Here is a 13,705-nt window from a genome sequence, read left to right on the forward strand (position 1 = left end):
AAGCCAGGGGTGGTGATAGTAAGCCATTTATTTTTAATCAGAAAGCCAGAACATTATTAGTATGCTGCAGACTTTACAGAGGCTGGGAGAAATAACATGAAACACAGAAACTAGAGCTGGATGAAATAAGGGCACAGAAAAGCTCACCACGAGAAGACAACACAGCAGAGCATGCGACCCCACAGGGTACAACTCATTTGCATCTGATTCCATGTAACACAGAGTTATCAGAATACCAAGTCTATAATTATCTGTCTCCTCCCTCACGGGGCCTTTTTATCTGAGATGGCAACAAATGGAAGAGCAAGCTCAAAAGAGTGTGCTGCTTTTGTTGAGAAGGCCCCTAATACCCACCCAAACCTTGGGGTCCTGTTAATCAGCATGTTAGGCTGTGGAGCAAGAAGGAGTTAAGTATAAGAAAGGAGAGAGAGCAAAGAATGGGCGGGGTGCAGGGATGTAAGTTGGGGGTGGTGTAGAATGAAGAAGAAGGAGAGAAGGAAGGATCTAGAGTGCAACAGAAAAGAAACAATTTTTTCCTCTCCATGCCTGGCTGCTACCTGACAAACAATCAAGAACCATAGAGCTGGGATCCTTCTGTTTGTCCCTCTAATGTATGGGAAGGTGGGTGAAGCACCAGGGTTATGAATGCTACCAAGAGACTTCACACAGTACATATTTGTGTCCCAAAGCAGAGCTCGGACCACAAGGCCCACACTGACTGCCTCTCTGTGGCAAACGTCACGTATGTCCATCACCCATCCTATTTATTGCTCCTCCCTTCCAGTGGTGAACTTCCTCCATGAATTTCCCTTCCTGAAACTCATGATGGGAACATTAGGCTGCCTGGAATACAAATTGGCACAGCTCAAGATATTCAGTTTAGAATGGGTTTTCAGGTGAGACTTTTTCCCTGTATGAGAGTTACGAGGCTGTCAAATGCTGCTATAAACTAGCAAGGCTGGGTTTTATCGTGCAATTAAGGTTCTAGCACTGCATAACTATCCAGGCTAAAGAGTTCATTTAAAAAGGGGAACTTAGAGGAAAATTCTTTTTTTAGAAAAGGAAATCTGGCTTGGACTTGGGTTATAGACTTCTTTTTTGAGTACAAATTCTGTAGTAACAAGGTATTAACTGTCATCATCTTTTGAACTGGTCACTCAAGGAAAAAACCGATGTGCTTCAAAAGGAAACATGCTGTATCATAGTTGTTGGAATGAGTAGAAAAAGGGGTGTATCATATACAATAGTGTTTCTTTTCTCATAGCCGGTGAAATATTATCTCTATTATCTCTACCAGGAATACTTTATGGCCAACTACAAATTAGAGTAAGCAAGTAAAGAATGTTGATTTTTATTGACTATATTTTCTGTGGAACACAGGCTACAGTGCTAGATGAAGGCAGGGAGGAAAGAAGGCTGATAAAAAACATATTTGTGGACTGTACTGACAACAATTTCTATTTATCAGTAAATTTCCCAAAGTGATAAAGATTCCCTTTACCTCTTGGGATCTATGCTTAGATCCTCTACTATTGTTTAAATAGTCTATAAATTACTTATAGGCACCCTCTTCTTTTTCAAAGTTGCTTTAAAGCTCATCTTTAACACAAAACACAGGAAATGAAGTAATAGTGTTCATGTAAGACTACTGAAAAAAAGAGAGTGGCCTAAGAATTTGTCTAGCTTACTTTTCTTTTTTTCTTTCTTTTTTTGTTTTTTTGAGACAGGGTCTTGCTCTGTTACCCAGGCTGGAGTGCACTGGCGAGATCACAGCTCACTGCAGCCTTGATCTCTTGGGCTCAAGCAATCCTCCAACCTCAGCCTCCCAAGCAGCTGGGACTATAGGTGCACACCACCACACCTGGCTAATTTGTGCATTTTTTGTAAAGACAGGGTGACATCATATTGCCCAGGCTGGCATCCAGTTTAATTTTCTACTGAGGAATCTGAGGTCCAAACAGGAGAGAAATGTAAAGGATAAGAGTGATTGCCTCTCTATTTTTTTCTGATTACTAGGTATAATATTCATGTTGGAAAGCAGAGAAAAATGTAAAAAGGCAGGGAATCCTTTTATATTCTTAATTATATTCTTAATACAAAGGCAACCACTGTCAAAATACTGGCAGATTTTCTTCTGTCCTTTTTCCTAAATAGTATTTTTTCAATATTGAAAGTATTATTTCCAGTATATGCAACTTTATGTCTTGTTTTTAAAAAAATTTTCACATATTATAAGCATGTTCCCATAAATGTTAGCAAAAACTCCTGGTAATCATTTTCAACAACTGCGTTATATTTTATCCAATGAATACACCATGCTTTATTTAACCATTCCTCTAATGTGAGACAAATATAAGTTGTTAATAACTTTTTACTCTCCTAAAAAATGCTATGATGATATTTGCCTGCAAATTATGGAGTAATTACAGAGTTTTCTCCCCTCAGATAAATTCCTAAAAGGGAAATCACTGGAATAAAAAATATAAAGCATATGGGCAATAATCCCAATTTAAACCACGGTATCTCTTTTGTCTACATGACTTTCTAAGCACATGCAGAAACCCTACATGTAGGGGAGCCCAGATTAGTCATATGGCCCTACTCCCTAGCAAGGCATCAGTAGCCCTTCGTTTCCATGGTATCCTAAATGCATTACTGAAAGTGGAAGTAGGGTTAAGATTTAACAGGTCACGTAGGCCATTTCCTATAAGCAGGATGTCCTAAAGAGCTTTTCAGATTGCACACTGGATTTGTTGAAAAGGGGAAGAGATTTATAGAGCCAAATAATTTATCATCATTGACAGTAATGTCTTGTCAGAATAATGCCCTGTCAGATTTTGTGCTGACAAAGATTTATGAATCTATCAACTGGTAAAATTTTCCCTCCTTGCTAGTGAGCATGATCTAGAACATTAGTTTCTCTTCAGCTTTCTTTAGCTTTAGCCTAGTGATCTTTCATTTGACAAGTATCCACAAATTACACTTATTCATGGCTAGAAAGGGCTCCCAGGAGCCTTGGTGTGTGGGGCATATTTTGGGATCTAAATAGGAAACGAAGTCTAGAATTGGTAGTTTCCCCAGTCCTCCATAGCTTAACAAGACAGAAAAGTCAGTTACCGTTACTAACTTATCCAAAGGGAATGCTTTAAAAAATAGTAAAGGAAATTTCCAACTATCAAGAGCCATAAAAATACAAAAACCACCACAATTCCTCATGTGACTTAAGGAACTCCTTTGACTCTGTTGCTTTTACCTCTCTATCAGATTCTTAATATCTTTACCTTTCAAATAATATTTGGTTGATTAAAAACTGCCTGAGGCAAACATTTTTAGGTACGGAGTTAAAATTATTTCAGAAACAACATTTTCAAAATTTAAAAATTGCTCTGGCCAGACAGCGACAATAGAAGAATGTGAAGTGTGAAGAGTGGCCATTGAGCCGGGCGCGGTGGCTCACGCTTGTAATCCCAGCACTTTGGGTGGCCGAGGCGGGCGGATCACGAGGTCAGGAGATCGAGACCACGGTGAAACCCCGTCTCTACTAAAAAATACAAAAATTAGCCGGGCGTAGTGGCGGGCGCCTGTAGTCCCAGCTACTCGGAGAGGCTGAGGCAGGAGAATGGCGTGAACCCGGGAGGCGGAGCTTGCAGTGAGCCGAGGTGGCGCCACTGCACTCCAGCCTGGGCGACAGCGAGACTCCGTCTCAAAAAAAAAAAAAAAAAAAAAAAAAAAAAAAAAAAAAAAAAAAAAAAAAAAAAGAGTGGCCATTGAGATGTGCTCTTAGGTACCCAAAATTGAAACATTTCAATCCTTTCTCTAACTTTTCTGATCACTATGCCTATTAAAGGTAGCAGCTATAGCCCTGGGACACATTTGAACTAAGTAACTGTGGTTACCAAATGCTGCAACTTCAATAATATTTAACAGAGAGATGCTTATTGATATGTCATGGCCAGACACAGCTTTGTTTCAGGGTTCACTTATTAATATTTTTGAAATTTAATGCCTGCTATAGTTTGGATATGGTTTATTTGTCTCCACCAAAATGCATGTTGAAATTTGATTCCCAATGTGGCATTGTTAGGAGGTGGGGCCTAGTAGGAGGTGTTTCGGTCATAGGGCTGAAACTCTCATAAATGGTTGGTGCCATTCTTGCAGTAGTGAGTTCTCCTTCTGAGAACTTAGTTTCCAAGAGAGCGGGCTGTTAGAAAGCGAGGATCTTCCTCCTGTTTGGTCCTCCCTCTTGCCTGTGTCTGTTCTCCTTTGATCTTCTCTGCCATGTTATGATGCAGCACAGAAGCCTTTGCCAGAAGCCAGGACCATGTCCTTGAACTTCCCAGGCTGCCGAACAGTAAGCTAAATAAACCTCTTTTCTTTGTAAGTTACCAGCCTCACGTACTCTGTTATAGCAACACAAAATGGACAAAGACAATGCTCCAATACAATGAACTCCAGAAGTTGGAAAATGAAAAAGCTCAAGCAAACATGTCAATATATTAAGTGCCATAGAGGATGCCAGTGAAGGTTTTTCTGGTTGTTTTTAAATTGTCTAAAACAGAAATGGCATACTAGTTACACTGGGGGAAATTTCCCATATAAAAACCACCATTTCATGGTGGCCCTAAATACTTACCCTTTCCTGGGATGTTTGATAGCGAAGGTGAAGGGCTGTGGGGTCCCAATCCACAGCAATATAGGCATTTCCAATGAAAGCTCTGTCTTCCCCACAATCAATTTTACAGCCTCTGCAAAATCTAAAAAGGGGGAAAAGATCCACAGAGGAAGAAATAATTATGAAGGAATCTAAATTTTCTTAATAAAAAATATTCTCCCTTCCTACTTTTCTGCTTTCCTCTTGGGCCTCACAATTTGTCATGGGCTTCTAACTTCAGACTCTGATAAATGTAGGGATACTTTTTAATAATTATTATAACTTCAGGGAATCATGCTTTTCACTTTTCAAGTCTTTATTTTTACAAAGTACTTGATAACCACCTGTTAATCACAGGAAGATGTGAACTTTATGGCAAATAAATGACATGGGAATTGGCTGTTTGAGATATTACAGCACTCAAGAAATTCCAGATTCAGTTATTTAATGCTCTGAGGTAGGACAATTTATCTGGTATAACACCTAGCTCCTTGTCTGTAAAATGGCAGATTAAATAAATGCATATAAAAGTTTACAGAGGCCGGGCATGGTGGCTCATGCCTGTAATCCCAGCACTTTGGGAGGCCGAGGTGGGTGGATCACCTGAGGTCAGGAGTTCGAGACCAGTCTGACCAACATGGTGAAACCCCGTCTCTACTAAAACTACAAAAACTAGCCAGGCATGGTGGCAGACACCTATAATCCCAGCTACTTGGGAGGCTGAGGTGGGAGAATTGCTTGAATCTGGGAGATGGAGGTTGCAGTGAGCCGAGGTCATACCACTGCACTCCAGCCTGGGTGACAGAGTGAGACTCTGTTTCAAAAAAAAAAAAAAAAAGTTTATAGAGTTGCAGGGGTGGGGCGGGAGATGGGGTAGGGAAGGAGGGAACCATGACCATAATAAAGTCATGGTTCCAATGCCTACTTTATTATTATTATTATTATTATTTTTCTTGAGATGGAGCCTCGCTCTGTCGCCCAGGCTGGAGTGCAGTGGCGCAATCTGAGCTCACTGCCAGCTCCGCTTCCTGGGTTCAAGCAATTCTCCAGCCTCAGCCTTCCAAGTAGCTGGGACTACAGGTGCCTGCCACCATGCCTGGCTAATTTTTTGTATTTTTAGTAGAGACGGGGTTTCACCATGTTAGCCAGGATGGTCTCGATCTCCTGACCTCGTGATCTGCCCGCCTCGGCCTCCCAAAGTGCTGGGATTACAGGCGTGAGCCACCGCGCCCGGCCGATGCCTACTTCAGACTCAGTCTGCTAAGTCTATTGCAGTTCTCTAAAGGCGGACTTTAGTATCATTAGGCACTTTCCCTGTTGTAACAGCAATGACCAACCTCCGTAACTCTTTAAAAACCAAGAACAGATTTCCAGCAAGGTCTAGTAAAGACTATGGTCTACTGTGCTTAGAACTGGCAAACTTATTTATATTTAAGGAGAGGCCTGGCGTGGTGGCTCACACCTATAATCCCAGCACTTTGGGAGGCTGAGGTGGGTGGATCACCTGAGGTCAGGAGTTCGAGACCAGCCTAACATGGCGAAACCCCATTTCTACTAAAAATACAAAAATTAGCTGGGTACAGCAGTGCGCATCTGTAGTCCCGGCTACTCGGGAGGCTGAGGCAGGAGAATTGCTTGAACCTGGGAGGCAGAGGTTGCAGTGAGCCGAGATTGAGCCACTGCACCCCAGCCTGGGCGACAGAGCGAGACTACATCTCAAAACAAAACAAAACAAAAAAGGAGAGGTGAAGTTATAGAGTAATAAATGTTTATCACAAGCTATGAATTTGGTATGGGCTGTAGTTTATAAAACCAGCTAAGTCTCAAAAGCAAAACATCTACTGACCTCAAAAGGAAGTGAAAAATATTTTTTGAGATGGAGTTTCACTCTTGTTGCCCAGGCTGGAGTGCAGTGGCGCGACCTTGGCTCACTGGAACCTCCGCCTCCTGGGTTCAAGCGATTCTCCTGCCTCAGTCTCCCAAGTAGCTGGGATTACAGGCATGCACCACCATGCCCCGCTAATTTTTGTATTTTTAGTAGAGATGGGGTTTTACCAGGTTAGGCTAGTCTCCTGATCTCAGGTGATCCACCCACCTCAGCTTCCCAAAGTGATGGGATTACAGGCATGAGCCACCGTGCCCAGTCACAATTCTTAAGTTTCTCATTATTCACTATTTACTTCTCAAAATTGGAAATCTTATGAAAACTGTATAATATCTAAAGCTGAAATTCTACTAAAGTAATTCTTTTGCAGGTCACTTTACCTATACCATGGGCACCAAGCACAGGAGTTCCCATCTTTCTGCACAACTCGTAGAGTGAATGGATATTGATAGCCCATACTGTCATCACTGAAACAGAAGAGAACAAAGAGTGTAAGAAACATTTCTGGTTCAAGGTCCAACTCCTTTTCATCTTCTCTTGAAGTAATCCTAGGAAGGGGCATTTGCCACAGCAGTATGCTCATGTTGACAGCTCAATGTTACTTACCCTAATCCATTAGCTGCAGCCCAGTACCAAATACACTCTGGCTTCCCATCCTCCATCTGGGCTTACAGAAGGGTAGACATATGACTGCCAGATGTCTCTAAGGGAGTCCATGTGGCCCATGAAAACTTTACAAGATAAGCTAATCATGAAATCAAATACTAATTATCCTTCAGCCTTAATTCTATCAGAGGATTTAATTCACATTAAACCAAAATAATTAGATCTTTCCATGACAAGAACACTGACACATTGCAGAAAGCTGTATATTTAGAAGTCTTCTTTAATCAGAATCGCTGATGTGGTACATGCTAAGTACTGCCTTAACTACTCAGAGTTATAAGCTACATACCATTTTTGGAGTAACTTCTTTTAACTGCCAATGATTATGTCAAGATGGCCCTGTGAATTTTCCAACTTTTAAAAAAATTTACTCATCCTTGCCCTAAGAAGGAGCAATGCAACAATTTATACATACTATCGAAACATAAGCTGTACACCTTAGATGTATATACAATTCCTACTTGTCAATTATAGTTCAATAAAGCTGGGGGTGGGGGAGAAGGAAACAATGCAAGGAATATAACATAAGAGTGGCATACTTTACAGTTCATCTGGCAACTGATAGTGGTTATTACATGGGCTATTGAAGGTAATGAAACCATGATAAAGAATCACTGTAAGGGCAAAAGTGAGAATCACATCTGGCATAGGAGTTCCCATCTTTCTGCATAACTCGTCCAGTGAATGATCATTGATAGCCTGTACTGTCTAGTACCATGTTCAAATCAGGCCAGCAATAAGTGAGGAATCAAAAGAAAGATAACGGGATAAAACAATCAAGTAGCACTCTCATAGCTGTGCAGCGCTTCTCTTCTGAAAATTTCTTTTACCTTTTTGCTCTAACTGAATGAAGCTTGGCTTTCTTGAGAATCCTGCTCCCCCTGCAGACTTTTTCCATCTTTTTTTTTTTTTTTTTGAGACAGGGTATCACTCTGTTGCCCAGGCTGGAATGCAATGGCGCGATTATGGCTCACAGCAGCCTCCACCTTTCTGGGCTCAGGTGATCCTCCCACATCAGCCTCCCAAGTAGCTAGGATTACAGGCACGCATCACCACATCTGGCTAATTTTTACATTTTTTGTAAAGACAGCATTTTGCCATGTTGTCCAGCCTGGTCTTGAACTCCTGGGCTCAAGTGATCCTCCTGCCTCAGCCTCCTAAAGTGCTAGGATTACAGGCATGAGTCACCACGCCCTACCCCCTGCACTTTGTATTCTCATACATTCCAGAACCCGGAGGTAAAATAGATCTCCTCCTTACTCCTATGCCACTTGTGCATGATTTCTTCTTCCTTCCTTTTCTAAAACATTCCAGCTTCTTTGTAGCATGTGCTACTGAATTATGCTACCTGCTATTCCTCCTTGGAAGGTACATATCTTCTTTACTCACTGAAGATTGCAGCACCCAGTTCACTGTGTTTTTTCTCCACCACTTCTCCTGTTATTATTCTTGGTGACATCAACGTCAATGCAATACAATAACTTGGTCTTCTCTCTTCCAACAATAACTTCCTCCCATATGTAAACCCTCTCCAAATGTCATATTCTAGACCTTGTGAATACAAATTTTTCTACCTCCAAAATCTCAATTCTAATTATCCTACTTTGCAACCACCACCTCCTATCTTTTTGGGTTACTTACTTATTCAAACATCCCTTTTCTAATGATTCTTTCACCCAAAAGAAACCTCCAATCACTGCCCTGAAATCTTCACTTGCCTCTTTACCCGCTGTCCCTGAAAATAATCACTCTTCTCCATAGACCCTTAATTCCAGGATTTTGTCTATTTAATCTAAAATTTCAAATTTATTGACATAAACACTCAAGAAGTCGAGAACTATACAATGAACACTCCATGTATTCATTACCCAACTATAAAAATCATCAACTCCAGGCCACTCTTATTTCATCCATAACTTTACCAAGTACAGTAGAATCAGGTGAGAGCTACCATGCATGGCTATCTTTTTTAGTGTCCGAAGGACATAACCCACTCCAATCTCTACTCCTTTATCTATACTAAAATAGCTTTCACAAAGATCACCACAAGACCATTTTATCAAATCCAGCGGGCAATTCCCAGTCCTTTGTAGCATTTGAAACAGCTATCACTCCTTTCCTGAAATACTTCCTTCACTTAACTCCGGGTTTTCTTCTTACATTATGGGCTGTGCCTTCTCAATCTCTCTCTCTCTCTTTTGAGACAGAGTCTTGCTCTGTTGCCCAGGCTGGAGTACAGTGGTGTGATCTCAGCTCACTGCAACTTCCGCCTCCAGGGTTGAAGCAATTCTCGGGCCTCAGCCACCCAAGTAGCCAGGATTACAGGCACGTACCACCATGCCCGGCTAATTTTTGCATTTTTAGTAGACACGGGGTGTCTACCAACCTGCCATGTTGGGCAGGTTGGTCTTGAACTCCTGGCCTCAAGTGATTCTCCCACCTCGGCCTCCCGAAGTGCTGGGATTACAGGCATGAGCCATTGCACCCAGGCTCGATCTCTTTTGACGCTTCTTTTTCCCTTTTCAATCTCTAAATGTTGGAATGCATATGAACTCAGTTCAGAGTTCATGGGAATCTTCTCTATTTAACTCCCACTTTCTAAGTGTTAATCATCTGGTCTCAGGGCTTTAAATACCACCTATTTGTTGATGACATCTATATCTCCAGCACAGGACATTCAAGTGAATTTACCACTAGAATATATAATAGACTTCTTGAATTTAACTTGATTCCTGTCTTTTCTTGCCAAAATCTGCTCCTTCTCCAGTTTTCCTTTTTCCATTAAATGGTACCACCATTCACAAACAATTGTTCAGGGTAAAAAGCCAGCCTGGGCCAGGTGCAGTGACTCACGCCTGTAATCCCACCACTTTGGGAGGCTGAGGTGGGATCATGAGGTTAGGGGATTGAGACCATCCTGGCCAACATGGTGAAACTCTGTCTCTACTAAAAATACAAAAATTAGCCCAGTGTGGTGGCATGCACCTGTACTCCCAGCTACTCGGGAGGCTGAGGCAGAAGAATTGCTTGAACCTGGGAGACAGAGGTACAGTGAGCCGAGATCATGCCACTGCACTCCAGCCTGGTGACAGAGCAAGACTCCATCCCCCCAAAAGAAGAACAGAAGTCAGCCTGGATTCCTCTTTCCCTATACTCCACATCCAATTCATTAGCAAGTCCTGGGAAAAGCCCTCGTCTAGAAGCTCTTTAATTCAATTACTTCACTTCAAATTTAATCTTGTCCAACTTTCATCTTTACTAAACACAACATTCATTAACTAAACTGCTTATCTATTATTTGCAGTTTTCCTTTAGGATTTATTTAAATCTTAAAATAAATACTTTAAATAATTATTTATTTAAATAACTTATTTTGGCCGGGCGCGATGGCTCATGCCTGTAATCCCAGCTCTTTGGGAGGCTGAGGCAGGCAGATCACTTGAGGTCAGGAGTTTGAGACCAGCCTGGCCAACATGGTGAAACTCTGTCTGTACTAAAAATACAAAAATCAGCCAGGCGTGGTGGTGGGCACCTGTAATCCCAGCTACTCGGGAGACTGAGGCAGGAGAATTGCTTGAACCTGGGAGGTGGAGGTTGCGTTGAGCCGAGATCGCGCCACTGCACTCCAGCCTGGGTGACAGAGCAAGACTCTGTCTCAAAAAAATACAAAATAAAAATAAATAAATAACTTATTTAAGTAAAGATTTATTTAAATCTTTAAATTTAAATCTGACCAGGTGTGATGGCTCACACCTGTAATACCAGTACTTTGGGAGGCCGAGATAGGTGGATCACTTGAGGCCAGGAGTTCGAGACCAGCCTGGCCAACATGGTGAAACCCTGTCTCTACTAAAAATACAAAAATTAGCTGGGTGTGGTGGCTCACGCCTGTAATCCCAGCTACTCAGGTGTCTGAGGCATGAGAATCACTTGAACCTGGAGGCGGAGTTTGCAGTGAACCAAAATCACACCACTGCACTCCAGCCTGGGTGACAAATTAAGAATCTGTCTCAAAGAAAAAAAAAAAAAAGATGTATTTATCCTAAGCCCTACCCTAATCATCAAAAGACCGCATATCATAACAAATAAGTAAAGAACTTTTTTTAGTTACCATAAAACAGAACTCTCATTTGTACCATGATGGCAAGAAAATGATCTACAGGCCGGGTGCGGTGGCTCACACCTGTAATCCCAGCACTTTGGGAGGCTGAGGCAGGTGGATCACCTGAGGTTAGAAGTCTGAGACCAGCCTGACCAACATGGAGAAACCCCATCTCTACCAAAAAAACAAAATTAGCCAGGCATGGTGGTGCATGCCTGTAATCCCACCTACTCGGGAGGCTGAGGCAGGAGAATTGTTTGAACCCAGGAGTTGGAGGCTACAGTAAGCCAGGATCGTGCCATTGCACTCCAACCTGGGCAACAAGAACAAAACTCTGTCATAAAGGAAACAAAAAAAAAAAGAAAAGAAAATGATCTACAATTTGATTGAGATTAAAAATAAGACATCATCACAATCCCAAAAATTATTCGGAGTAAATGCATTTACTAATCAAATAGAACAGTGGTAGGAAAAAGGGAAAGAAAACAGAAAATGTTAATTACTTTTATCTAGATTTATGAAATTACTTCACATTAAAATGACATGGTAAGGGAAAAAGAAAAAAGAATGACATGGTATGGAAATAATCCAACAGAATTATTTTTTGTATCATGAGACTTTTCAGAGTTCATGTATGCAGTCACTCTCATTCTGAATTTCAGAGGACTGAGATTATACAAATTTCCTGGTGAATTCATACTCTCTACTTTTGCAACACAGAAGACAAGGATATTACTTGAAGCATTAGCAGGACAAATCCAGGTAAAGATTAGAGAATGGAAGGATTATTAGACACTAGAATGTTTGGCAAAAGGAAGTTGTATCATCTCTCCTACTCCAAATAGCAAACCAAATGGTTGAATTGTATGCTCTCTGAGTGGTTCTTCCAAGAGTGATTAACTTGACGTAGGCTGGGTCCTATCAGCCACATAGAATTCATATAAATTATTTTTCTAGAGTTTGGAAACCACAGGTTTAGATGGATCCCCTGAACTCACCAATCCTGGGCATGATTACTAGCTTCCTGAGGTGGGAGTGGGCTCGCTAACCGGGATACTTGAATCCAAACCGCATCATATAGGTCTTTCTTCCGGGTATGCACAGTACATGGAACAATCAATGGCATTCCAAAGAGGCTGGGGCGATTCTTCTGAGATGACAGGAAATACAGTTCTGTCCTCATCTGTATGCACAAACAAGAGAATAGAGAGTTGAGAAGACAGGCCTCTGATTCCTCCCTTTAGTTCTTCTAAATACCTGCCAATGCCGGGCGCGGTGGCTCACGCTTGTAATCCCAGCACTTTGGGAGGCCGAGGCGGGCGGATCACGAGGTCAGGAGATCGAGACCACGGTGAAACCCCGTCTCTACTAAAAATACAAAAAGAAAAATTAGCCGGGCGTGGTGGCAGGCGCCTGTAGTCCCAGCTACTCGGAGAGGCTGAGGCAGGAGAATGGCGTGAACCCGGGAGGCGGAGTTTGCAGTGAGCCGAGATTGCGCCACTGCACTCCAGCCTGGGCGACAGAGCGAGACTCCGTCTCAAAAAAAAAAAAAAATACCTGCCAATGACAGGCATTATCACCATTTCAAATCAGTCACTATCACATTCTTCTCTATATTTATAAAACCATCTTTATTGACACAAAGAGAATGGCTACAGTGGAGTCATTAAAAGGGCTGAGGTATTGCCAGTTTTAGAGTTGTTGCCTATTCTATCAAATTTGGGTTTCAGCAATTAATATATTCAAACCACTGTTTTCTCTGATAAACATTTCTCACATACACTGAATCACATGTAAAAACTAGTAATAGCTTCATAGCTAAAGGCTTTTAAACAATTAAGACTCTTTCTTTCTCCAGAAAATATGCCAGTAAGCTGGGTGTGGTGGCTCACGCCTGTAATCCCAGCACTTTGGAAGGCTGAGGCAAGAGGATCCCTTGAGCCCAGGAGTTTGAGATCAGAATAGGCAATGTAGGGAGACCCTATCTCTATAAAGAAATAAATACAACTAGCTGGGCATGGTGGCATGTGTCTGTAGTCCCAGCTATACAGGAGGCTGAGGTGGGAGGATTGCTTGAGTCTGGCAAGTTGAGGGTACAGTGAGCTGTGATCATGCCATTACACTCCAGCCTGGAAGGTAGAGTGAGACCTGTCTCAAAAAAGAAAAAGAAATGAAAAGATGCCAGTGGGGGGGAAAAAAAAGACTTTCTCAACTATAGTTTTCTAGGGATAAGCTGTTGATAGTGGTTGTTGCAGTGGCAATTCCCAAAGTTTTGGAGATTTGTGAAACATAGTAATTCTATTTTGTAACAAGCATCCACCTTCCTAAAAGCAGTTAAGTGATTTTAATCATTTTTTTTTGTTTTTTAAATACAGGATAGATAAAAGTAAGGTAAAATTTT

The 13,705-nt window shown here is 41.7% G+C and overlaps 1 protein-coding gene across 2 annotated transcripts in view; it reads right to left on the bottom strand.

Annotated features, from left to right (window-relative positions):
• USP32 (ubiquitin specific peptidase 32) overlaps nucleotides 1-13,705 on the bottom strand; it is a 205,409-nt gene that overhangs the window by 9,081 nt on the left and 182,623 nt on the right. For both annotated transcript variants that reach the window (XM_030828141.1, XM_030828142.1), the window contains exons 27-29: nucleotides 12,303-12,487; nucleotides 6,917-7,003; nucleotides 4,634-4,754 (exon numbers count right to left, since the gene is read on the bottom strand). In XM_030828141.1, coding sequence (XP_030684001.1) covers nucleotides 4,634-4,754; nucleotides 6,917-7,003; nucleotides 12,303-12,487 — 393 coding nt within the window. The remainder of the gene's footprint in view (nucleotides 1-4,633; nucleotides 4,755-6,916; nucleotides 7,004-12,302; nucleotides 12,488-13,705) is intronic.

This window comes from Nomascus leucogenys, chromosome 14 (assembly GCF_006542625.1).
Source record: "Nomascus leucogenys isolate Asia chromosome 14, Asia_NLE_v1, whole genome shotgun sequence".
Lineage (NCBI taxonomy): Eukaryota > Metazoa > Chordata > Mammalia > Primates > Hylobatidae > Nomascus > Nomascus leucogenys.